Source organism: Pelophylax lessonae (genome assembly GCF_965119305.1).
Source record: "Pelophylax lessonae genome assembly, chromosome: 1".
Taxonomy (NCBI): domain Eukaryota; kingdom Metazoa; phylum Chordata; class Amphibia; order Anura; family Ranidae; genus Pelophylax; species Pelophylax lessonae.
This window is the reverse complement of record NC_138768.1, coordinates 469,188,052-469,216,037: the sequence shown is the minus strand read 5'-3', so window position 1 is coordinate 469,216,037 and position 27,986 is coordinate 469,188,052. Positions and strand designations below refer to the sequence as shown.

The 27,986-nt window shown below is 46.8% G+C and overlaps 1 protein-coding gene across 1 annotated transcript; it reads left to right on the top strand.

The window, feature by feature from the left end:
• Positions 1-243: 243 nt before the first annotated feature.
• Positions 244-27,986, top strand: LOC309546961 (nicotinamide N-methyltransferase-like; the record flags this gene model as incomplete). The annotated part of the gene is made up of 3 exons (XM_082246724.1): positions 244-426; positions 24,692-24,899; positions 27,557-27,986. The coding sequence occupies exons 1-3, from the start codon at positions 276-278 to the stop codon at positions 27,984-27,986; spliced, it is 789 nt and encodes a 262-aa protein (XP_082102850.1). The 5' UTR covers positions 244-275.

The following is a 27,986-nucleotide window of genomic DNA, read 5'->3' as shown; positions in this document are numbered from 1 at the left end:
TAATTAGGGAGTCATTTGTTCTGGGGACAACTGTCTAAGAGAAGATTAACTCTTCCCTAATGTTTCTCAAAAATGAAAAAAAAAAAACTTTAGCTTTAGGTGATGCAGTCACCCGAATCTCTGCAATCAAAGTACAATGACATGAGTCACAATGTACTAATATTGGGTGACATTCTAATGATGTGAAATTATTTAAAAAGCTGAATGTTTCACACACGTCAGAAGATAGAAGACACACTGGAAGATTGCTGAAGTGGAGATAACAATATTACAGGATGGATCCCGGCTCTCATAAGTTCTACCACATACATGGCTTCCACTCCCGGAGTTTCCTAGACTCGTACTGTTCTAGTAAATCAGAAATGCCATTTACCTTTGAGACTTTGACGTATCCTATAAAGAAATTTTATGATGCATTTTCCTCAGGTAGGTAAAGCTCTTTTTTAATAATAAATTATTTTAACCACTTAAGCCCCGGAGGATTTGGCTGCTAAACGACCAGGGGGTATTTTGCGATTCGGCACTGCGTGACTTTAACGGACAATTGCGCGGTCGTGCGACGCTGTACCTAAACGAATTTGACGTCCTTTTTTTCCCACAAACAGACCTTTCTTTTGGTATATGTATTTGATCACCTGTGCGCTTTTTACTTTTTGCGCTATAAACAAAAAAAGAGCGTAAATTTTGCAAAAATAACAATATTTTTCACATTTTTTTATATGAAATTCCCTCCAAAAAAATGTAAAAATCAAAATTTTTTAACATTTTCGGCCAATTTGTTTTATGCTACATATGTTTGGTAAAAAAATCGCAAAAAGCGTATTTTTATTAGTTTGCGCAAAAGTTATCGCGTTTACTAACAAAGGGGAAGATTTTTGTCATTTTTGTTGTTTTTTTTTTTAACGCGTAATGGTGGCGATCTGCGATTTCTTTTGCTGTACAGCGACATTGTGGCGGACAGATCGGACCCTTGACTGACATTTTTGACACTTTTGGGGTTACCAGTGACATTTCTACAGTAATCAGTGCTATACATATGCACTGTTACTGTAAAAATACACTGGTAGTGAAGGGGTTAACTTTATTTGAGAGGGAGGGGCTGTGTGTGTCCCTAGGGGCGTGATTCTTACTGTGATTGGCTGTGGCTTGAGGTGTAAGGACACTGATCAACGGTTCTACATAGTAGAACTGTGTGATCAGGGTTTTTACACCGAGGAGTATGACAGGCAGCTTGTTTACACAAGCCGCCTGACTTTCTCCCTCTCCCCCGACGATCGCCGAGTGACCGGCGGACATCGGGTCCGCCGGTCACAAGCGCGGGGGGGTCCGTGACCGCGCAGGAGCGGGAGCGCGCCTCTGCGGGTGCGTGCTCGCTCCCCAGACCCTCCCAGGCTAGTGATGTTAATTAACGTCACTCTGCCTTGCCGGGGCTGACCGCCGCAGTAAATTTACTTGCGGTGGTCGGCAAGCGGTTAACAGGAAGTATTTATTAGCAGAAAGAAAGCATGGTGGTGGGAATGGGATGGGATGAGTGTCAGGGGTTGTGGGATGGGATGGGATGAGTGTCAGCGGTGGTTGGATGGGATTGGATAAGTGTCAGCGGTGGTGGGATGGGATGAGTGTCAGCGGTGGTGAAATGGGATGGATGGCAGGGGTGGTGGGATGGAATGGGATAAGTGGCAGCGGTGGTGGGATGGGATGGGATGTGTGGCAGCGGTGGTGGGATGGGATGAGAGGCAGCGGTGGTGGGATGGGATGATTGTCAGCGGTGATGGGATGGGATGAGTGGCAGTGGCGATGGGATGGGATGAGTGGCAGTTGTGGTGAGATGGATTGGAATGGTATAAGATAAGTGCCAGCATTGATGGGGTGGGATGAGTGTCAGTGGTGGTGGGATGGGATGGGATGAGTGTCAGAGGTGGTGGGATGGGATGAGTGTCAGTGGTGCTGGGATGGAATGGGATGAGTGTCAGCGGTGGTGGAATGGGATGGGTGGCAGGGGTGGTGGGATGGGATGAGCGGCAACAGTGGTAGGATGAGATGTGTGGCAGCAGTGGTGGGATGGGATGAGTGGCAGCGGTGGTGGGATGGGATGAGTGGTAGCGGTGGTGGAATGGGATGGGATGAGTGGCAGCAGTGATGGGATGAGTGGCAGCGGGGGGGATGGGATGAGTGGCAGTGGTGGTAGGATGGGATGAGTGGCAGCAGTGATGGGATGAGTGGCAGCGGTGGTGGGATGGGATGAGTGGCAGCAGTGGTGGTGGGATGGGTGGCAGTGGTGGTGGGATGGGTTGAGTAGCAGTGGTGGCGGTGGTGAAGGGGGTGGGATGGGATGAGTGGCAGCAGTGGTGGGATGGGATGAGTGGCAGCAGTGATGGGATGAGTGGCAGCGGTGGTGGGATGGGATGAGTGGCAACGGTGGTGGGATGGGATGAGTGGCAGCGGTGGTGGGATGGGATGAGTGGCAGCAGTGATGGGATGAGTGGCAGTGGTGGTAGGATGGGATGAGTGGCAGCAGTGATGGGATGAGTGGCAGCGGTGGTGGGATGGGATGAGTGGCAGCAGTGGTGGTGGGATGGGTGGCAGTGGTGGTGGGATGGGTTGAGTAGCAGTGGTGGCGGTGGTGAAGGGGGTGGGATGAGTGGCAGCAGTCGTGGTGAAGGGAGGTGGGATTAGTGGCAGCGGTGGTGGTGGTAGTGGTGAAGGGGGTGGGATAAGTAGCAGTGGTGGTGGTGAAGGGAGTGGGATCAGTGGCAGTAGTGGTAGTGAGGGGAGGTGGGATCAGTGGCAGCGGTGGTGAAAAGGGTGGCAGTGAGAGGGGGGCAGTGGTGGTGGTGGTGAGGGGGGGTGGGATTAGTGGTAGTGGTGGTGCTACCCCCTCCCCCACCTTCCCCACCACCACCACCACAGATCTCATCACTAACCCCCATCACCTCTGTTGTGGAGGTGATGGGGATTAGTTCTTTGGTGGTCAGGGGGGGGGGGGTGTGATCAGTAAGAGGCAGAGGTGGTGGAGGATGGAATCAGTTCACTTACTTGGTCAGTCAGGGATTCCTCTGTGTCATAGTGCTCCTTGCAGAGGGGAGAGCTCCTCCCCCTTCCATTCTATTGGTGTCAGCTGACTCTCTGTCAGTGTCCATCTCTGCCTCTATACATAGATCGACTTCTGGAGAGGAAAGGCAGGACAGTCCAGGTGCCAATGATATGGTGCTCAGACTCCCCTCAGCAGCCGGCTGGAATCCATGCCCCGCCCCGCACGGTGGAGTGGGAGAGCAACAGCAGCATAGCCAGAATGGGCGGGACAGACCCGCCCGCATGGCGGGAAAACGGGGGCGGGTGGGTGGGCCCCCCTTCAGTGGCAGAACTCCAGGGCCCGGTAGCAAGTGCAACTGCTGCAACCCTGGTACTTCCTCCGCTGATTGAAACCCAGAATTAATTTCTTGGACTCAGGCTTCAGAATCAAACCTTTTTATTCGCTAGCGAAAATGGCTTAGCCCGGCTCATGCCCATTTGCTAAATGTCCAAAAAGAGTGCACATCACATATATGAAACAGCAGTTACGTCACAGATACATATTTCCCTAACTAGCTTGGCAGAAATATAATACATATCCTCCCCCTACCGATGTGTACTGTACATCTGTGTGTAGCAATTACATCCCTGGTCTTCACTCTTATCTGTATTCTCATTATTTCTAGGAGACTAGAGAGGAAAAATATGAGGGAGAAGGTGGGGGCCAAAATATGCAGCTTGACTGTCATGGTCTCTGTAGTGCCACAGAATCCTCCATTTTGTCTTACAAGGCTATTTATTCACCATTTTAGAACCTTTCCAGGTACTGCCACATTCCCCCCTTTGATGGTGTCGTAGCGAGAGTTTGAGTGGAGACCAAGCATCACATGGCATCATTGTGAAGCACTAAATTAAGGGGGTATACCAAAAAGTGGTGAAGGAAGCAGTTATGGTAGTTCTAATTCATCCCGGGGAGCTAAGGGTTGGTACTTCCACATGGCCATTGCATGGGCCGCTGCCTTCCTCTCTACAGTGGCCTAATAATTTGGTTAAGCATATATAGAGAGATACGGTAACCATATGATCCATCCTCCACCCAGGTGGCAGGGCCAGAGTACTGGACAATACATTCAAGGGACCATTCATTGTCTTTGCAACTCCCTATCTGGAGGCCAGGTGCCCTCTTTCCAATCCTACTCCCCCACAACCTCTCCTCGGGAAGCCGTTGAGGTTAATGGCAGAACACACATCAAAAAGCAAGCTCGCTGCTGTATTAGGGTTAGTAATCAGAGTATGGTTAATCAGCTTGCCTGTGGAGCCAAAGCTCCGAATGGCTATCCACGTTTTGGTGGGTGCAGAGGTGGGGTCATAACAGGTTACCTGGTCCCCCGCAGTGCACATTGAATAGGTGGTTTCATTATGCACGCAGGTGCCAATAACCACGCTGTCAGATTTGTAATATGAATGCCACAGCAACATTTTGGTGGTTATGGGGCCCACCTTAGTAGATTTGATACACGGGTCACATAATGTGCCCTCCCCCCTTACGGGTATTTCCAGTATTATTACCATGTTTACCAGTAAACCTTTTAAAGCATTTCTAATAAACATCATATTGGTGAATATTTCCAGCTTTGGCTGTGCGTTGACCAGTCAACTTCCGGGTGTGACTGGAGCAGAGCTAGCAAATATCAGATGTCCTATTCTTCTGCCGTGCATCGGCCCAACAGCTTCCAGGTATGTGTTGGGAGCAGGGCTGTAGTCCAACTATCTTCCACCGTACGCAGGCCTGACAACTTCCAAGTGTGTGTCAGGAGCAGGGCTTGAGTTCTTCCCTCTGATGTCTCTGGTCAATCTTAGCCTTAAAGGGTCTTGAGGGTCCACTGTGCTCACCCAGGTGTCTGTGTGGTCAGCAGCTCGCTTTACCCTGCAGTGGTGTATCCAGGGGGTCACCTCGGCCACCTTACTGGCTGTGGGGGTTGAAAGTAGGACAGTATAAGGACCTCTCCATTTTTACCTTAGGGTGCTTGTGTTTCACTCTTTCACCCACACTGCATCTCCTGGCTTAAAGGGATGGACTGGGTTTGTCAGCCTTATGGGGAGTTTCTCTTGGACCCATTTTCCTATGTCCTGCATATTCTCTTCTAATTTTTGTATATGTTTATCTGGTGTAAGTCTCCCTTGATACCTTTTATAATGGGTGGCGGCCTACCATATTGTACTTCAAAAGGGGACAGTTTTGTCCTCTTTGTTGGACTACTCTGAATTCTCAGCAGAGCAATGGGCAGCATCAAGGTCCACTTCATTTGGGTCTCCTGACATAGTTTGGCCAGTTGCAACTTTAAGGTGCGATTCATTCTTTCCACTTTTACAGAGCTCTGGGGTCTATATGCAGTGTGCAGTTCCAAATGATCTTGAGTGCTGTTGCTAATTCCTGAAGGCACTTGTGAACAAAGGCTGAACCATTGTCTGAACCTATGGATGAGGGGATTCCATATCTGGGGATGATTTCATAGAGCAGGCATTTAACTACTTCCTTTGTAGTCTCAGTTCGTCTGGGCCAAGCCTCTACCCAGCCCAAATAGGTGCAGATGGCCACCAGCAAATACTTGTATCCTCCTGAGGGGGGCATCACAGTGAAGTCAACTAGCAATTCCTCCATTGGTGAGGTTCCTACAGCTTGTACTCTGGGAATTAGTACTGGCCCTTGTCTGGGGTTGTTTCTGGCACATTCTTTGCATCTACTGGCTGTAGCTTAGGTCAGTGTAGGTAGGGAATATAAAAATGTCTTTCTAGGACCTTTTCCATGGCAGTCTTTCCTATGTGTGTGTTCCCCTGTGGAATTCTGTCACTAACTCAGTTGCCACTGCAACTGGGATGACAATTCTTCCATCCTATAACTGGTACCACTGGTCTTCCCTGTACTTTCCAGGCTCAACCTCTATCCATTCTTGTTCTGCCTTTGTGTAGATTGGATCCCGTTCAGAGAGTGGTACTGGGAACAGGGGGGCTTTTATCTGTTGTGGGGGCCACTGGAATGCTGTATCCCTGGCCACTCGGTCTGCTGTCCTGTTGCCTCTAGCTACCTGGGAGTCTCCCTTCTGTTGGCCTCTACAGTGGACTACTGCAACTTCAGAGGGGGCCCATACTGCTTCCAAGAGTTCCAGTATTTCTGTCCCATACTTGATGGTCTTCCCTTCAGATGTAACGAGCCCTCTTTCCTTATACAGGGCTCCGTGAGCATGGGGAGTCAGAAAGGCATATTTAGAGTCCCCATAAACATTCAGTCTTAGTCTGGCAGCGAGTTGTAATGCCCTGGTTAGTGCTATTAATTCCACTTTCTGGGCAGAGGTTCCCTGTGGTAAGGCTCCTGCCTCTTTTACTGTCTCCTGTGTAACCACTGCTTAGCCGGTGTCCTGTCGATAATGCCTCCTGTTGAAAAATGCATCAGACGAACTGCGCATGCTCAGTAAATGACGTCACTCCAGCTGAGATCAGCTGAGATCAGCTGGCGTGACGACACTGCCATGCGCAGTTTGTTGGATTATCCGACGAAAGACAGAGCACGGAGGGAATAGAATCTAATTTCAGATTCTGCCTCGCTCTCTGCACTATCTGTACATGCGCATGGTGGAAATCTATTCTTATTGGGCAGATTATTCTTATTTGAGATTCTTATTGGCAAATGGCTGGAATATTGTCTGGTTACAGAACACACAGCTCTGATCGGGACACATAAAGGGGAACTCATACTGGAACACATAAAGGGGATCTCTAACCGGACTCATAATGGGGAGCTCTGAGAGGAATCATAAAGGGGAACTGTGACCGTGGCTCATAAAGGGGAGCTCTGACTGGAATCATAAAGGGGAACTCTGACCAGACACATAAAGGGGAGCTCTGACCGGAATCATAAAGGGGAACTCTGACCGGAATCATAAAGGGGAACTCTGACCGGACACATAAAGGGGCACTCTGACCGGGACACATAAAGGGGAGCTCTGATCAGGACACATAAAGGGACACTTTGATCGGGGACACATAAAGGGGAACTATGACCAGGACACATAAAGGGGCACTCTGATCAGGACATATAAAGGGGAACTATGACTGGGACTCATAAAGGGGAGCTCTGACCGGACTCATAAAGGGGAAGTATGACTGGGACACATAAAGGGGCACTCTGATCGGAAAACACATAAAGGGGCATTCTGATGGGGACACTGGATGTAAAGGAGGACTCTGACAGGGACACTGATGTAATGGAGGACTCTGACGGGGACACAGATGTAAAGGAGGACTCTGACAGGGACACACTGGATGTAAAGGGGCACTCTGATGGGGACACAGATGTAAAATAGGACTCTGACAGGGACACACTGGATGTAAAGGAGCACTCTGTTGGGGACACGGATGTAAAGGAGGACTCTGACAGGGACACACTCGATATAAAGGAGCACTCTGATGGGGACACGGATGTAAAGGAGAACTCTGACAGGGAAACACTGGATGTAAAGGAGCACTCTGATGGGGACATGGATGTAAAGGAGGACTCTGACAGGTACACACTGGATGTAAAGGAGGACTCTAATGGGGACATGGACACAGGCTGAATGACAGCAGGGGACACAGGCTGAATGACGGCGGGGGACACAAGGTAGATGACGCGGGGACAGGGTCTGAATGACGGCGGGGGCACAGGCTGAATAAAGGTGGGGACACAGGCTTCATGATGACGGTGGACAGAGACTGCACGATGGCGTGGACACTGGCTGGATAATGAGGGACATAGTTACATAGTTAGTGAGGTTAAAAAAAGACATCAGTCCATCCAGTTTAACCTATGATGTGTGTGTGTGTTTGCTTTTAACCGTACATTGTATACCCCTGTATGTTGTGGTCTCTAAGGTGCCCATCTAATAGTCTTTTGAAACTATCAATGCTCCCTGCTGATACGACTGCTTGTGGAAGAGAATTCCACATCCTTACCGCTCTTACAGTGAAGAACCCCTTACGCCCTTTAAGGTTAAACCGCCTTTCCTCTAGTTTTAGTGAGTGGCCACGTGTCTTATCGTATCTCCTTTCTCTGAATAGTTTGTTCCTTATGCTAGGGTCGCCAGTACAGTATTTGTACATTGATATCATATCCCCCCTCAATTGTCTCTTCTCCAGAGAGAATAGGTTCAGTGCTTGTAGCCTTTCCTCATAGCTGATGTTCTCCATTCCCCTAATTATTTTTGTTGCCCCTCTCTGGACTCTTTCCAGTTCCAGCACATCCTTCCTGAGGACCGGTGCCCAGAACTGGACAGCATACTCCAGATGTGGCCGGACCAGAGTCTTGTAGAGCGGGAGAATAATCTCTTTATTTCTGGAGTGAATCCCCTTTTTTATACATCCCAGTATTCTGTTGGCTTTGCTTGCAGCGGCTTGGCATTGCATGCCACTGCCAAGCCTGTTGTCTACCAGTACCCCCAAGTCCTTTTCCATCCTAGACTCACCCAGAGGTTCCCCCCCTAGTGAGTAGCTTGCTTTCTGGTTTCTGGCCCCCAAGTGCATTACTTTACATTTTTCAACATTAAACCTCATCTGCCATGTAGTTGCCCACCCCGTTATTTTGTTCAGGTCCGCTTGCAAGGTTTCCACGTCCTGCATAGAAGACATTGGCAAGCCTAGTTTAGTATCATCTGCAAATACTGAGATTGTACTCGATATCCCCTCCTCTAGATCATTTATGAATAAATTAAACAGGATTGGTCCCAGGACAGAACCCTGGGGGACCCCACTTTCCACACCCGCCCAATCCGAGTACTCCCCATTAATCATCACCCTCTGGACTCTCCCCTGGAGCCAGTTCTCTATCCAGGTACTCACCTTATGGTCCATACCTACCTTCCTTAGTTTGTACAGTAAGCGTTTGTGGGGAACGGTGTCAAAGGCCTTTGCAAAGTCCAGATACACCACATCCACAGGCCTTCCTTTATCTAGGTGGCAGCTCACTTCATCGTAGAAGGTTAATAGATTGGTTTGGCAAGAACGATTATTCATGAATCCATGCTGATTACTACTAATAATACCGTTTTCATTACTAAAGTCTTGTATGTGGTCCCTTAACATCCCCTCCAAAATTTTGCAGACTACTGATGTTAGGCTGACCAGCCTATAGTTACCCGGGATACATCTCGGCCCCTTTTCAAATATTGGTACCACCTTGGCTTTTTTCCAATCAGCTGGCACCATACCCGTCTGTAAACTATCCTTAAAGATCAAGAATAATGGTCTGGCAATCACCTGGCTGAGCTCTTTAAGAACCCTCGGGTGCAAGCCATCCGGACCCGGGGATTTATTTATGTTAAGATTCTCTAGTTTAGTTCTAAGTCTATCTTCTGTTAGCCATGGTGGCACTTCCTGAGGTGTGTTGTTTAGTTCGGCCTTACAAGCAAGGTTCGTGTAGCCCCCCGATTCTTTTGTGAAGACTGAAGAGAAGAAATTATTTAACACTTCCGCCTTTTCTCTGTCCTCAGTGGCCATATTTCCTTTGTCATCTTTTATGGGGCCAATGTGTTCTGGCCTCGCTTTCTTACTGTTTATATACTTAAAGAATTTCTTGGGGATCTTTTTACTCTCCTCCGCTATATGTCTCTCGTGTTCTATTTTAGCCGCCCTGATTTCATCTTTACATTTCTTATTACACTCTTTGTAATGCTTAAATGCTGCCAATGACCCCTCAGTCTTGTATTTTTTGAAGGCCTTTTCTTTAGCACTAATATGCATTTTTATGTTGGAGTTTAGCCACCCAGGGTTTAGTTTTGCTCTTTTAAATTTATTTCCCTTTGGAATGCACTGGCCAATCCCCTTATTAAGTATGCTCTTGAAGCACTCCCATTTTTCCTCCGTGTTCTTTGTTCCCAGGGTTCTATCCCATTTGATATTTTCTAGCAGTGAGCGCAGTTTAGGGAAATTGGCTCTTTTGAAATTCAGTGTCCTTATATTATCCTTGTGTTTCCTATTACTGTAATTAATACTGAAACTTATTGACCTATGGTCACTGTTTCCTAAGTTGTCCCGTATTTCTATATCCGTGAGCAGGTCTGTGTTGTTGGTAATCAGTAGGTCAAGTACCGCATTGTTTCTTGTCGGTGCATTCACCATCTGACCCATGCAATTGTCCTGCAAAACATTTAGGAACTGCCTAGCCTTGGCTGAGTGCGCGGTTCCTTCTGCCCAGTCTATATCTGGATAATTAAAGTCCCCCATTATAATGGCATTTCCCATCCTTGCTGCCAATCCTATCTGTAACATGAGGTCCGCCTCCCCTCCTCCCTCTGGTTGGGGGGCCTATAGCATATGCCCAATATTACCTTCCCCACCGTGCCTTCCCTTTGAAGCTCGACCCATAGGGATTCTGCCTCATCCATAGCTCCATTATTAATATCATCCCTCATATTTACCTGTATACTGTTCTTAATATACAGACATACCCCTCCTCCTTTTTTACCTTCTCTATCCCTGCGATAAAGGGAATACCCCTGAATGGTCGCCATCCAGTCATGAGAGCTGTCAAACCAAGTCTCAGTTATCCCCACAAAATCTAAGTCCTCCTCAAACATCAGTAGCTCCAGCTCTCCCATCTTGTTGGCCAGGCTTCTGGCATTGGTATACAAACCTCTTAATTTTGATCGGTTACATATATCCTCATTTGATTTTTTTAGGCTTCTCTCTTGATTTTTCCCCATACCCACCCTGGATTTAGGAGCTCCGAACACCCTACCGCTAATGCCCCCATTTGTGCACTCTGAATCTTGCTTTCCACTGGCTAATTCTACATCTGTACCCTCCCCCCGTCACCTAGTTTAAAAGCCCCTCTAACTTTTCAGCCATCCTCTCACCCAGTACGGCTGCACCCTCCCCATTTAGGTGCAATCCGTCCCTACCAAAGATCCGGTGGCCGACTGAGAAGTCGGCCCAGTTCTCCAGGAACCCGAAACCCTCCTTACTACACCAGCTCCTCAGCCACTTGTTAACTTCCCTAATCTCCCACTGTCTCTCTGGTGTGGCTCGAGGTACAGGTAGTATTTCTGAAAATACTACCTTGGAGGTCCTACTCCGCAACACACTGATGTTGCACAGATGAGGCACAAATGAGCACTGATGAGGCACGCATGGACATGAATAAGGCACAGGTGGGCATGAATGATGTGTAGGTGGGCATGAATGATGCACAGATGGGCATGAATGAGGAACAGATGGGCATGAATGGGGCACAGATAGGCATAAATGAGGCAGAGATGGGCATGAATGAGGCAGGGGTGGTGCCAATCAGTGTTTAACACAATCCGCAGGAAGCGCAATTCAGGGAGGACGTCTCTATACGCCCTCCCAGAATAAGCTGACCGCGCCGAAGCCATCATTGGGCTATGCCCCGGTCGGCAAGTAGTTATTCCCCATAGTCTTAGCCATCCGATAGTACCCGTGAAGAGGGGCTTTTCATTACCTATTCCGCAGTATTTGGCCAAAGTCGATCACCATGCCAGTCCCTGTGAAAATTAGGCATTGCCCCCAAAAAATGTGTGTGGCAACTGGAGGTCCTCTAGTATAAGTTTGCCAAGTATGGTGCCCTGAACCCCCGTTTTTTGGGCCTTTCATTTATAGTAGCTTGGTCTGCTATGTTAATCTATGACAGGGTATTAGTCTGGAAATTTAAGGGCATACAGCTTGGACCCCAAATGAGTCTGGGGGGGCCATATTTGCAACAGAGGTAGGGGGGTCCTTCCTTTACCACCCCAAACATTTTGGGGTTTGTTAGCCTAAAATTTCCTGGTCAACTTTTCTAGGGCCCCTTGAGAGTATGTGGCCCCCGGGCCGTACGACACAGCAGGGAGTGCTGGATACTGCAGGACTATTCTGCGGTGGTCAGCTAAAGCCTACCCCAATGTAGGTCCCTGTGAAAATTAAGCATTGGCCCCAAACAAATGTATGTGGCCCCTGGGGATCATATAGTATCCCTGTGCTAAACTTGGTGCCCCTGGGCACCATGGTTTGGCTACCACAGGGCCCTACATTTAGGCTAGCCTGGCCCGCTATTTTAATCTATGGTGCAGCTGCGATCGGGAATTTGAGGGGCCACAGATCAGGCCCTGAATGAGTCCAGGGGCCCAAATTTGGCACAGAGGTAGGGAAGGTCTTCCTTTACCACAGCTACAATTTTGAGGTCACTAGCCTGAAATTGTATGGTCAGCTTTTTTAGGGTGAGCACTGCAGGAATCTCTGGACTCTTAGCTATTTAACAGTATTTGCAGAGCAGGGCTCTGCAGTTCCTGTGTCCTGCGGTGGTTGGGCAAATTCCACCCCCATGCAGGTCCCCATGAAAATTAAGCATTGGCCCCAAAAAATGTTTGTGGCCCCTGTGGGTCCTCTATTAAGGCTAGCTTGGCCTAGCCTATGTTAATATATGGCACAGTAGGGAATTTTGAGGGGCCTCAGCTTGGGCCCCAAACATGTCCAGGGGCTCAAGCTGTGGGAGCCTGGATTCTTTTGGGGCCCGAGCTGTGGCCCCTCAAATTCCCACCAGCGACCGAGCCATAGATTAACATAGCAGGCCAATCTACCATAAATTTAGGGCCCTGTGGTACCCGAATCACGGGGGTTATGGGCACCAAACTTGGTACAGGGATACTAGCTGACCCCCAGGGGCCACACACATTTTTTTGTGGCCAATGCCTAATTTTCACGAGGACTGGCATGGGGGTCAATTTTGCACAAATACTGTGGAACATGGGTACTAGTAAGTACCCAACATTGGATAGCTAAGAATATGGAGATTAATATGGTACCCAGTAGTCTCTGCTCATCGGTACTGCCACGGTACTGCCTGAGGGCCCCACACTCCCAAGAGGCCCCTGAAAAATTTGACCAGAAAATTTAAGGCTACCTACTCCAACATTTTAAGAGTGGTAAAGGAAGATCTTCCCTACCTCTGGGCCAAATATGGGCCCCTGGACTTATTTGGTGCCCGAGCTGGGGCCCTGCAACAGTGCCCACTCAAAGATTGCCATACAGCACCAAGCTAACTTAAATTATGGGCCTCGTGGTACCTGAACCCTGGTGGCTAGGGGCCTCAAACTTAGCTCAGAGATACTCTAGCAGTGATAGCGAACCTTTTGGCATGCAAGGGGTGTGTCCCCCCCTGATCCAGCCTGTATCCCTGTCATTCAGCCTGTGTCCCCGCCTTTCATCTAGCTTGTGTCCCTGCCATCATTCAGTCTGTGTCCCCGCCGTCATCCAGCCTGTGTCCCCCGCCATCATCCAGCCTGTGTCCCCTGCCGCCATTTAGTCTGTGTCCATGTGCCCATCATAGTCCTCTTTTACATCGAGTGTGTCCCCGTCAGAGTCCTCCTTTACATCTGTGTCCCCATCACAGTGCTCCTTTACATCCAGTGTGTCCCCCTCAGAGTCCTCCTTTACATCCAGTGTCCCGATCAGAGTGCCCCTTTATGTGCCCCAATCAGAGTGCCCCTTTATGTGTCCCAGTCATATTTCCCCTTTATGTGTCCCGGTCAGAGTTCCCCTTTATGTGTCCCGGTCAGAGTTTCCCTTTATGTGTCCGGTCAGCGTTCCCTTTTATGAGCCACGGTCAGAGTTCCCCTTTATGATTCCGGTGGGAATTCCCCTTTATGATTCCGGTCAGAGTTCCCCTTTATGAGTCAGGTCAGAGCTCCCCTTTATATGTCCTGATCAGAGTGCCCCTTAATGTGTCCCGGTCAGAGTGCCCCTTTATGTGTCCCGGTCAGAGTGCCCCTTTATGTGTCCGGTCAGAGTTCCCCTTTATGATTCCGGTCAGAGCTCCCCTTTATGTGTCTGGTCAGAGTTCCTCTTTATGATTCCGATCAGAGCTCCCCTTTATGAGCCAGGGTTAGAGTTCCCCTTTATAAGTCCGGTCCGAGTTCCCCTTTAGGATTCCGGTCAGAGCTCCCCTTTATGTGTCCGGTCAGAGTTCCCCTTTATGAGCCACAGTTAGCGATCCCCTTTTTGAGTCCGGTTAGAGATCCCCTTTATGAATCCGGTCAGAGCTCCCCTTTATGTGTTCCAGTATGAGTTCCCCTTTATGTGTCCTGAACAGAGCTGTGTGTTCTGTAATCAGACAATATTCCCGCCATTTGCCAATAAAAATCTCAAATAAGAATAATCCGCCCAATAAAAATAGATTTCCATTGCGCTCTTGCGCAGATAGTGCAGAGAGCGAGGCAGAATCGGACATTAGATTCTATTCCCTCCGCGCTCTTTCTCTCGTTGGATAATGCATCCAACAAACTGCGCATGGCAGTTGGAGCTGGTGTGACGTCAATTACTGAGCATGCGCAGTTCGTCTGATGCATTTTTCGATGGGAGGCATTATTCGACAGGACACCGGCATAGTGGATCCCATTCTTTAAAAAACTGATGCCATCAGTGAAGTATTCAACATCTGGCTTTTACAAGGGGCTGTCTTTCAAGTCTGGCCGACTTGTATAGACTTCATCCATGACCTGGAGGCAGTCATGTGCCAAAGGTTCTAGTGAGGTAGGAAGCAGAGTGGCTGGGTTTAGGGTATTAACAGTCTCTAAATGGATTTGAGGATTTTCACACAGCATGTCCCGGTGTTGAACCAGTGATTTCCTTTGTAATCCATTAGTGCCGGTACCTGGTGTGGGACTCAGACATAGGTTACCTGACCTAGAGATAACTTGTCGGCTTCATCAAGAGGGCCGTGGCTGTGATAGCCCGCAAGCAAGGTGGCCAACCCTGTGCTACAGTGTCCAATTGTTTTGAGAGGTACACCACAGGGCTTTGTCATGATCCCAGGTACTGTGTCAGGACTCCCACTCCTATTGTTCTTCCCATAGAAACAGCTCTCTCCCCCCTTTGTGGATTCATAGAGGGTCTGGTATCCAAATTCGGCAGAATTCTGCTGCTCCCAGGTTGGGGCAGAGATCTGGCAAACAGCTTCTTTTTTGCCCTTTCCCAACTGTCTCTGGCCTTGTGACACCCCGAATCCCAGTTATTTTTACAGTCTTTTGGCACAATTGAGCTTTTCTTCTAGATCCCTTTTAACTTGCGTAACTGCAACAGTTAACTTGTTCACATTACTTCCTGTTTTATTCTATGGTCAGATTCTCTCTTTGTTTCCTATCTGTAATCCACCTAATGGGGCCACAGCTGTTTTTCCCAACTCTTCACTTATTCTGTGTCTGTCCTCTGCATTGAAAAGAGTCAATTCCAAAAAAGATAAGTGCTATACAGCACCCCCTTTCCTGCGCTCGGAACCTGGTCCTCAGGCTGCCTCAATCCCGGAACTCGTGCTGATAATAGGCATCCGTGATGGCTAGGCTTTGCTGCCCCTTACGACCAGGGCGGTCGACCAAACACTGAAAATACAAAGCAAAGAAAAGGGCGCACCAGCCTAGCGCATTATCCTCAGCGAGTTTATTAAATAAAAATTAAAATCAGCTACTCACAAACAATCGTGAAATTCAGGCACATCAATTCCATAAATCTGCCTCATGCCAGAGGATCAACGTCTTTACTGGAAGCAGAGGGCTGACGCGTTTCGAGGCCGTGCCTCTCTCAGAGCCTGGAGGCCATGGTCAAGTCCGTAGTTTAAATATGGTATGGAAGACCAGGCCTCCACATGGCCCTTGGGGATGTGGGAGGAGATATCGCCCAAGTGGGTGTGACTACACAGCTGATTGCCCAAAACTATTGCAGATCACAATTACAATTACAATTTCAATTGGCTAGCCCTAAGCGAACATTTACTACACTGGTGAGCTGTCCAATCCATCAAAACTTCCCAACTCATCGTAGACTCTACTTCAAAAATCATAAATGCCAAATGATACATTTAAGCTAGTGTGGTAAGACAGACCTGTGCATGTCTCGGTCCAAACCAAACAGAACATCACATCCTCCTCATGCAGTGACACAGGGACAATCCAGCGCATAGTATTAGTCAGGCCATTGCTTATGCACATCCAAAGAACTGTGCATACACACACTCTTTGTAGGTAGATAGTGTGTAAGGCTACTATGATAGTGCACTGTGGACTGTTAGGGGAGAATTTGGGAAACTTAACTCAGTAAGCCAGTACAGAACATTAAGTGTGGGACCTATACTGAAGACTATACACTTGAGATATATTAAGGGGGGAAGAAAAGATGGTATATAAATCAGTGTGTGTATGTACGTGCATATTACTGTGCATACACACACATATGGAGGGAGGGAGGGGGGGGGGGGCACACATGCACATACGCCAGCCTATACATGTACTTACCAGCATATGTGTGTGGACCCCTCAAAAGGAATTGAGAGTAGTGCGATACTAGGATGGAGCCATAGGAAAGGGGCAGTAGTAACCGAACAGGTTCCCGGGAGGACAGGAACACATACAGAAAAGAGGGGAAGGAGTGCGCTGTAAGGAACAACAGTACGCCCTGGATCTCGAGATCTTCATTCAATCCCCCAGGGGACATAGACCCTAGGGTGAAGATCCAGTATGACTCCCTTCTGCACAACTTCTGAAACCTAGCCCCCTGATGAGTTTCAATTATGTGATACTGTACTGATGGGTACTGATGATCAGTACTGATACGTGATAGGTACTGATGAGTACTGATGAGTAGTGATGGGTACTGATGAGCAGTTACCTTTCACCTTAATTTGATTACTTATCTCTCCTAATTATAAACTTACACAGACCCTCAAACATAAATCTCTGTAATGATCTCTCCATCTCTCTCTCCCCTTTTTTACACAGATACAAACATGAAGGGAGGGGAAGCAATCTGGACAGGCACACAGGCATTTCAGTACCTACACTATAACCCTTCTGTATTTCTTTACTTTTTCTCATTTACAACTTTACAGAACTTTTGCTTCAGTTTCATTACTTAAAGTGGAGTTCCTTCCTCGGGGGTCAATTTGAGCTAAAAATACCCCCAGGACAGTCAGGGCTAGTACATTCCATAATGGATAGCCTCTGAACTGTCCCGGGTCGCACTTACCTGTAAGATTGAATACTTAACTTGAAAATTTCTTCTCCAGCGCTGCCATCTCAGGTGTGGGCAGCTGAAGCCGCAGCGTCCCTCTTCGTGTCCTCTTCCGTGACGTCAGAGTCCCACAATGCACTGCGCCAGCCCCGCTCGTCACTTCCGGTGCGGGCGCGGCATCCCTGCACAGCTTCTGGGCATACCCAGAAGCTGTTTAGCAGTGAATGCCGTGCCTGCACCGGAAGTGATGAGCGGGGCCAGTGCAGGCGCATTGATTCCTGGGAGCGATGACGTTCAGCTCCCAGGAATCATTGCAAACCGGAAGTGACGGCGCGGGCTGCGGCCACAGAGGGAGGAAGTGGAAGCAAGGTGAGTATATTTTCTTCTATAAGTTTAACACTTAAAGACGCAGACACCACAATAACTCTATTCTGTTACCTTTGAGCATCCCGTCCTGAAATTGTTGATCATACACTCTAGGGGGGATAGGACTGACTGGTTCTCACCCATTTTGTAGCCCTAGAGACGTCAAGACAGACACAGAGGGTAGGGTAAGGTTTTGAAAATCTGGTAAGGGGTCCAAGACTCTCGACACAAAGGGGTAATTCAAACGACAATCGCTTTCCCTTATCAACAACTCAGATGCGGTTGCCCAACTGAGAACTGCGTCTACACAGGGTCCACTATCACTTTGTTTGCAGGCAATGTCTCATGTACACCATTCACACTGACCTTTGCCACACGGGATAACTAACTGATTGAGGTCCACCCAAGATGCTCTATCCTCCTCTTCTTGGGGTTTCCTCGGGAGGTGATCGGCTCCCTTTCCCTCGAATATCGTCGAGAGGTCCTGACCTGACTGTTATCTCAACCAGAAGGCAAAGATCTCACCTGGTTCTGAAGTGGAGCTCCAACAGTTTGGTTGGTTCCTGAGCCCGGATTCAAGACGTCATCGGGACAGTTTTGGAGCAGGCCACCAAGATACAGCGTAGTCTCCAAGACAATTCATCCAGTGGCGCCTGAGATGTAGGCTTGATCCAAAGGGCCGGCTCTGGACCGATCCCCAATGAGTCACGGTGGAACAGCCACCAGTCTCAAAAAATTCCACCTGGGTTTCCTGGCCAATGCACCAAAGAAATGTTGCAGCAAATAGTTAATTGAAACCCAGAATGAATTTCTTGGACTTGAATCAAACCTTTTTATTCGCTAGCTAAAATGGCTTAGCCCAGCTCATGCCCGTTTGCTAAGTGTCCAAAAAGCGTGCACATCACATATATGGAACAGCAGTTACATCACAGATACATATTTCCCTAACTAGCTTGCCAGAAATATAATACATATCCTCCCCCTACCGATGTTTCCTGTAAATCTGTGTGTAGCAATTACATCCATGGCCTTCACTCTTACCTGTATTCTCATTATTTCTAGGAGACTAGAGAGGAAAAATATGAGGGAGAAGGTGGGGGCCAATTTGCACAGCTTCACTGTCATGGTCGCTGTAGTTATGGGGGAAGGGGGTTGGGACTTTAAATGAGACTCCTGACCACCGGAGTCTCCATCCCTGTTTGCATGAAAGCAAGAAAATAGAAGCAAAGTTGGGACTTTAGATGAGGTGGGACCAGACCATAATAGATATATATGTAATGAAAGGGACACAGGATAATGTAAAATCGTATGTTTATTGCAAGTCTATAGACCAGATACTAATATAGCCAAATGTTCACTGAAACCGTGTAGCCCATGGTAATGGGGTACACCTAAATGAAACAAAGGTAAGTATACAAGGTCCAAGACAGAGGTACATGGTAATACATTATTATCCTGGTACATACAAATAGGTACATAGAGCATAAACAAGGGGTCATAAATACACAGTATAACAACAATAACTTTTAAAAGCTGACATAGCCTGTGTTGAACTCAACGCGTTTCGTGAAAAATATCACTTCGTCAGGAGTAGGCATGTTGCAAGGTCTAAAGAGAATATACATGAATAAGTAAAATGAAATAAAATAGAAATAAAAAATAATAAGCGAGTAGAACCACATAACCCTGTTAGGGGGGTAGAGCTTACACTGGGGTGGCGTGAAGTCCAGGGGATTGGTCTCACCCGGGAACTGAGGGGGCAAAGCCTGCGTGCGCCGCACAGTCATACCAATAAGTGCTAAATGAAGTGAGATCCTCCAGAAGGGGTCGTAATATAGCCTCCACTGATAGTAAAGTATCCATCTGTAGGATGAATAGGGGTAATATAGATGTAAGAAAGTAATACTAATAATAATAGTAATGGTTGTACAAGGGAGCTGTTAATGAGATCCAGAGGAGCCAAGAGAAGAAGAAAAGTGTAGCCAGTGATGATTACAAGGTAATGCGGAGAGCCAACAAGTAATATGGGAATATATAAGTAAACCACCTATGGTGTTAAGAATAGTATCTATCATAGTGGACCACCAGATAATAAAGGGTGTGATATAGAGAAAGTGGGAGCAAATAAGATAATAATGAAAGGGAGATATCCAATATAAGATCCCCAAAGAGTGTCCATGTGAGATTGTAGATGGGCAAAACCAAGGAAGTATGCCAAAAGGGTGTATAAAGAGATAAGTGTAGGAAACCAAAATAGAGTGATAGGTACCTGGGCAGGCGCAAAGGCAGGGATTGCACCCAGCGTCACACTGCTGCACAATAGTATGAAGCCGCCGAACCGACAGAGACGTCAGTGGAGCCTCCGCATTTATGCGCAAGATGGACAGCCACGTGACAGGACCTGGGCGCCACATTGTGACGTCATATCCCGCACGGGAATGCGTGGCGCCGATGAGCTGCGGCCGCCACCCGGCCTCCCAGCCTAGACCCCGCCCAACAAGGTCGGGGGGAGGGAAGGAAAGGAGGCGGAACAGGAAGCGGACGGAGCCCATCGCAGTTCCCGGGGAAGACACAGCCCCGGAACACACATACATCCAGAGGGCTTGTACCTAACATAGTCATAGTAATATTAGTAATTTGTAAGGAAAAAATAAAAATAAATAAATTGACAAAACGTGTATATAGGGCCAAATTGTAAGACCAGATATTAAAGGTATGCATGCAGCTAACAAAAAATTGTTGTAATAAAACATAAAAATAGCGCTGGTAAACCACACCTCCATCCCTAAATCAATTGTTATGGGGGAAGGGGGTTGGGACTTTAAATGAGACTCCTGACCACCGGAGTCTCCATCCCTGTTTGCATGAAAGCAAGAAAATAGAAGCAAAGTTGGGACTTTAGATGAGGTGGGACCAGACCATAATAGATATATATGTAATGAAAGGGACACAGGATAATGTAAAATCGTATGTTTATTGCAAGTCTATAGACCAGATACTAATATAGCCAAATGTTCACTGAAACCGTGTAGCCCATGGTAATGGGGTACACCTAAATGAAACAAAGGTAAGTATACAAGGTCCAAGACAGAGGTACATGGTAATACATTATTATCCTGGTACATACAAATAGGTACATAGAGCATAAACAAGGGGTCATAAATACACAGTATAACAACAATAACTTTTAAAAGCTGACATAGCCTGTGTTGAACTCAACGCGTTTCGTGAAAAATATCACTTCGTCAGGAGTAGGCATGTTGCAAGGTCTAAAGAGAATATACATGAATAAGTAAAATGAAATAAAATAGAAATAAAAAATATAATATATAATAAGCGAGTTATTGTTGTTATACTGTGTATTTATGACCCCTTGTTTATGCTCTATGTACCTATTTGTATGTACCAGGATAATAATGTATTACCATGTACCTCTGTCTTGGACCTTGTATACTTACCTTTGTTTCATTTAGGTGTACCCCATTACCATGGGCTACACGGTTTCAGTGAACATTTGGCTATATTAGTATCTGGTCTATAGACTTGCAATAAACATACGTTTTTACATTATCCTGTGTCCCTTTCATTACATATATATCTATTATGGTCTGGTCCCACCTCATCTAAAGTCCCAACTTTGCTTCTATTTTCTTGCTTTCATGCAAACAGGGATGGAGACTCCGGTGGTCAGGAGTCTCATTTAAAGTCCCAACCCCCTTCCCCCATAACAATTGATTTAGGGATGGAGGTGTGGTTTACCAGCGCTATTTTTATGTTTTATTACAACAATTTTTTGTTAGCTGCATGCATACCTTTAATATCTGGTCTTACAATTTGGCCCTATATACACGTTTTGTCAATTTATTTATTTTTATTTTTTCCTTACAAATTACTAATATTACTATGACTATGTTAGGTACAAGCCCTCTGGATGTATGTGTGTTCCGGGGCTGTGTCTTCCCCGGGAACTGCGATGGGCTCCGTCCGCTTCCTGTTCCGCCTCCTTTCCTTCCCTCCCCCCGACCTTGTTGGGCGGGGTCTAGGCTGGGAGGCCGGGTGGCGGCCGCAGCTCATCGGCGCCACGCATTCCCGTGCGGGATATGACGTCACAATGTGGCGCCCAGGTCCTGTCACGTGGCTGTCCATCTTGCGCATAAATGCGGAGGCTCCACTGACGTCTCTGTCGGTTCGGCGGCTTCATACTATTGTGCAGCAGTGTGACGCTGGGTGCAATCCCTGCCTTTGCGCCTGCCCAGGTACCTATCACTCTATTTTGGTTTCCTACACTTATCTCTTTATACACCCTTTTGGCATACTTCCTTGGTTTTGCCCATCTACAATCTCACATGGACACTCTTTGGGGATCTTATATTGGATATCTCCCTTTCATTATTATCTTATTTGCTCCCACTTTCTCTATATCACACCCTTTATTATCTGGTGGTCCACTATGATAGATACTATTCTTAACACCATAGGTGGTTTACTTATATATTCCCATATTACTTGTTGGCTCTCCGCATTACCTTGTAATCATCACTGGCTACACTTTTCTTGTTCTCTTGGCTCCTCTGGATCTCATTAACAGCTCCCTTGTACAACCATTACTATTATTATTAGTATTACTTTCTTACATCTATATTACCCCTATTCATCCTACAGATGGATACTTTACTATCAGTGGAGGCTATATTACGACCCCTTCTGGAGGATCTCACTTCATTTAGCACTTATTGGTATGACTGTGCGGCGCACGCAGGCTTTGCCCCCTCAGTTCCCGGGTGAGACCAATCCCCTGGACTTCACGCCACCCCAGTGTAAGCTCTACCCCCCTAACAGGGTTATGTGGTTCTACTCGCTTATTATTTTTTATTTCTATTTTATTTCATTTTACTTATTCATGTATATTCTCTTTAGACCTTGCAACATGCCTACTCCTGACGAAGTGATATTTTTCACGAAACGCGTTGAGTTCAACACAGGCTATGTCAGCTTTTAAAAGTTATTGTTGTTATACTGTGTATTTATGACCCCTTGTTTATGCTCTATGTACCTATTTGTATGTACCAGGATAATAATGTATTACCATGTACCTCTGTCTTGGACCTTGTATACTTACCTTTGTTTCATTTAGGTGTACCCCATTACCATGGGCTACACGGTTTCAGTGAACATTTGGCTATATTAGTATCTGGTCTATAGACTTGCAATAAACATACGATTTTACATTATCCTGTGTCCCTTTCATTACATATATATCTATTATGGTCTGGTCCCACCTCATCTAAAGTCCCAACTTTGCTTCTATTTTCTTGCTTTCATGGTCGCTGTAGTGCCACATAATCCACCATTTTGTCTTAAAAGGCTATGTATTTACCATTTTAGAAGCTTTCCAGGCACTGCCACAGAAACAGAGGATGAAAGAACCTTATTTAAAAAAAAACAGGTAAAGACTAAGCAGAATTGCTGCAGATCCACTCTTTAGGAAAACCTATTGATATCTTATCTTGCTGTTGGAGTAAAAGAATATCTGTAACGAGGCTGAACAATAATGTGACTTCATATACCCAAATGTATTAAAAGGCCAATCAACCCAGCTATAGGAGGAGTCTGGTTGTCTGACTCATTCCCTGGCTTCTTGTGTTGAATATTCCAACAATTAAATCTCCCTGACATAATTCCAAGCCTGGTTATGTGTCCCTGGAAGTTTTAGCTGCCCCCACCCTCCTGTATGTGTTATTTACATTCTCCATAATTTAAAACAAATGCTACTGTAAGGGATAAAGGGAGCCTCTCTTAATGGACACAGCAGGAATGTCCACTCATGAACTCAAGGCAGGATTGGTGGCAACCGCACATAACAGGCAAAGCAGGTGTGCAGACCCAGGACTACTTGCAAGGACAGTGAGAGCCCTTAATAATGGGCACACCCATTGTACACACCTGTCATCTCAGCATAGAGATCTCATTAATAGATTCTAGAAGAGACAGAAGAAACTGGCTGGTGGTCTAACTCTCCAGCACCTACCAATAGCTGAAATATCAGTTTTTAATGAACTGACCCTTTAAATATATTCCCATTCCTTACATGGCTTAACCACTTCCGGACCCCCCCGCCGCAATTTTACTGCGCAAGGCAGCCCCTCCTGCGCAAACCGACGTAGGTGGCAAGCTTCTGCCCCCACTTGTCAGCGGGAACTCCAATGCACGGGGCAGGTGGCTCCGATTGCCGCCTGCTGAGAGAGAAGAGCGGTGAGCTGTTGTAAACACAGCTGACCATTTGTCTCTCTGAAATGATCACAGAGTGCCTGTGATCCTTCTATATAGGATAACAGGTCTCTGATCATTTCACAAGCCCCGCCCCCATACAGTTTGGAACACATCCCTAGGTACACATTTAACCCCTTGATCACTTACTGTGTTAACCCCTTCCCTGCCAGTATCATTATTACAGTAACAGTGCATATTTTTAGCACTGATTACTGTAGTAATGTCACTTGTCTCCCCAGAAGTGTAAAAAATTTCAGTTAGAGGTCCGATCTGTCCGCCACAATGTCGCAGTCCCGCAAAAAAATCGCAGATCACCGCCATTACTAGTATAAAAAAAAACCAATAAAAATGACATAAATCTTTGCCGTAGTTAGTTAGTAGACGCGATAACTTATGCGCAAACCAATCAAAATACGCTTATTGCAATTTTTTTTTACCATAAAAATATGTAGCAGAAAACAAATTGGCCTAAAATTTTAAAAAAAAAATATTTTTTTATTTTTTTGGGGGGGGGGGGGGGGCGAGGATGTTATATAGCAGAAAGTTAAAATTATTGTTTTTTTTTTTTTTTTTTCAGAATTGTTGCTATTTTTTTGTTTATAGGGCAAAAAAAAGGTGATCAAATACCACCAAAGGAAAGCTCTGTTTGTGGGGAAAAAAAGGACATCCATTTTATTTGGGTACATCATTGCACGTCCACGCAAATGTCCATAACGCAGTGCCGAATTGCAAAAAATGGCATGGTCATTAAGGGGACAAATCATTCAGGTCCAGAAGTGGTTAAATTAATAGTGCTGCATAATTTTCAGAACTTGGTATAGTTGATGTTTAGATGATTTTGGGATTTGGGTGAACAATATTTAATGTACTGTAGGCAGCATAGTGTGTAATTCTAGCTAGCAATTTAGCACGTTTAGGTGGAACACAGTTGCGCTTTAACTGTTTTGAATTCAAATGCATGTGTATAGAGACCGTATAACAGTTCTATTTGAAGTTTGCTCTGAATCTTTTTCTGCAGGTGATTTTAAAGGAGATGTCTTGATTGACGTCAGTATTGGTCCTATCATTCAACATCTCTATTCAGCACTGGATTATTTTAGAGATATTATCCTTCTCAAGCCATCTGACCATTGTATTATAGAAGTGAAAAAATGGACAGACAGCCGAACCGGAGCATTTGATTGGTCGCACACCTCAACACTTGCTACAGAGGTGGAAGGAAAGAGGTGAAGTATCTGCCACTATTTTGTCAGAGTCGGGCTGAATGTTTGGTGTCCCCATGCACACGGGGCGTTAGAAAAAACGTGCGTTAAAATTAGTTCTGACGCCAGAAAAAGCAGCTGTAAAAACGTGCTTTCAGTAGCTTTTTCCATTGGCGTTATTGCACGCTATGCCAGGTTGCTTTTAGCAGCGTTTTTTTCTGCCTCCATTCAAAATCAATGGTTCCCTATGGGAGCCTATTGATTTGAATGGAGGTCACACCGCAACACCGCAAGTCGGATCCGACTTGCGGGGCAACTTGCGCTTTGAGAATCTTGAGGGGGAACTCCACGCCAAATGGGAAAAAAAACGGCGTGGGGGTCCCCCCCAAGGTTCCAAACCAGGCCCTTCGGGTCTGGTATGGAATTTGAGGGTAGCCCCATGCCGAAAAAACGGCATGGGGTCCCCCCAAAATCCATACCAGACCCTTATCCGAGCATGCAGCCCGGCAGGCCAGGAAAGGGGAGGGGACGAGTGAGTGGCCCCACGCCCCTAATGGCTATATAATAAGCTGCAGAGACTGGAGACCGGCATAATCACCGGAGACGTCGGAGGAGGAGGACCGGAGGAAGAAGAGCCGACAGCCGACAGCAAAAGAGCAGAAGAACGGTGAGGAGAAGAAAAGAAGAGAGGACAGCAGAAGAGGGGACAGCAAAAGAGCAGAAGACCCCGGAGAGAAGAATACAAGAAGAGCGGACAGCAAAAGAGCAGAAGACCCCGGAGAGGAGAAGACAAGAAGAGCGGACAGCAAAAGAGCAGAAGACCCCAGAGAGGAGGAGACCCCGGAGAGGAGAAGACAAGAAGAGTCGGATGAAGATTTTTAATAAATTTTCCAAAACGTCTCCTGTCGTTATTTCCATACACTGCCTTTTATGTGGTGAATGAGTAGGGGTACAGTGTACCCCATACCCATTCACATAGGGAGGGGGTCCAGGATCTGGGGGGCCCCCTTGTTAAAGGGGGCTTCCAGATTCCGATGAGTCTGCCCGCAGACCCCCACAACCACCTGCCAGGGTTGTGGGGATGAGGCCCTTGTCCTCATCAACATGGGGGCAAGGTGCTTTGAGGTGCTTTGAGGTGGGGGGTGCAGAGCCCCTCCTGCCCCAAAGCACCAACACCCCCCCATGTTGAGGGCATGTGGCCTGGTTTGGTCCAGGGGGGGTGGGGCCACTCGCTCGTCCCCTCCCCTTTCCTGACCTGCCGGGCTGCATGCTCGGATAAGGGTCTGGTATGGATTTTGGGGGGGACCCCACGCCGTTTTTTCGGCATGGGGCTACCCTCAAATTCCATACCAGACCTGAAGGTCCTGGTTTGGAACCTTGGGGGGGACCCCCACGCCGTTTTTTTCCCATTTTGGCGTGGAGCTCCCCCTCAAGATTCATACAGCGCAAGTCGCCCCGCAAGTCTGATCCGACTTGCGGTGTTGCGGTACGACCTCCATTCAAATCAATAGGCTCCCATAGGGAACCATTGATTTTGAATGGAAGAAAAAAAAACGTATAACGTGGCTTAACGCACGTTAAGCAACGTTATAGCAATGTTATTCAGCTTTAGCAGCGTCAGGCGTTTTTAACGCTCTAACGCTGGTCCTCAGAACGCGCAGGTCGTGGGTTCTTGTTGCAGCTTAAAAACGCCTAGGCCACTTACAGCTCAAAAACGTCTGAGTGTGCATGAGGCCATAGAATAACATGGAGGGGCGTTTTTAGGCTGCAAAAAGAAAACGCCTGATGCTGCTTACAGCGGCGTTTAAAACGCCCCGTGTGCATGGGGCCTTATGAGCAAGGACTGTTGGGAGGGGGGTCAGACATTTTAATAACATTTTGTTTTTTTCTTTTAAATTAGCCACTTCAGCTTGTGAGATTTGTAAATCAGATAATAATATTTCAAGGGAATAAAAAATATTGTTCCAAATAGCTTAATACTTTGCTAACATCAGCTGAAATAATGCTAAAATAATCTTTTGTTTTGATATGCTACAGGTGGACAGGGGCACAGAGCTGTCTGTACCTGCCTCCATCTGCTAGCAGCTGATTGAGCACTGAATAGAGGCTTTTGTAGTGCCAGATGGCAGAACACAGAGAGCATTACAGTAACTGGCACACCGCTGCCACTCTGCCTGTTGATTCGGGGCACCCTATAAGTGGTGCTGCCCAGTACAGAACACACTCCGAATGTGTGCAACGAGTGGGCCCTATTCCCCTTGGGGTCCATGTTCTCGGCACACAATATGCAGAGAAGTGAAGAAAAAGACAGCAGAGGAGAAAAGAGGGGAAAAGGGGAAAGGAGAGAAGCAGAGGACACAGTAGGAGAGTAGAGAAGAGAGGAGGGGAGAGGAATGGAGGAGAGGAAAATAAAATAGAGAAAAGGGGGTGGGGGAGTGGAGAGAAAGAGGAGAGGAAGAGCAAGTGGAGAGGTTCTAGTTTAACAAAAAAAAAAAAAAAATGCTCACTATATCAATTTTTACATTCTTCCTTTCCCCAGTCTTATGTATTAAAACTACAAATAGCCATATACAGCCCAGTAATATTAGCAGTATTCACCTGCTCAGACCTAATATACTCAATGCCTCATAGAATATCAGTTTACTGTTGTATGTGATGTAGAATGTGCTTCTGCCTTCCAGGGAGGAACGTGAGCAGAAGGAAATTAAACTCAGGGAGGCAATTTCACATGTTGTAAAATTTGATCTCAACAATGAAAATCTCACAGACCCAATCAAGCTACCACAAGCCGACTGCCTGGTGTTTTGGTCTGGTCTGGACTGCATCAGCAAAGACTTTGAAGACTATGTAAGAAACTTTAGGAGATTCTCAAAGCTTCTGAAACCTGGTGGGCGCTTGATACTTTATGCACCTTTAAATTGCACATTTATTAAGGTTGGGGAAGAGAAATTCCATGTGGCAAAGTACAATGAAACCAACTTGAGAAGTATGCTCATAAATGAGGGGTTTGTCATTACCGATTTCGAGGTTACCCCAAGAAAGGCTATAACTGATCTGATTGATTTTGATTCGACTGTGTTCTGCACAGCTTATAAGGAAAAGAAGCCTTAG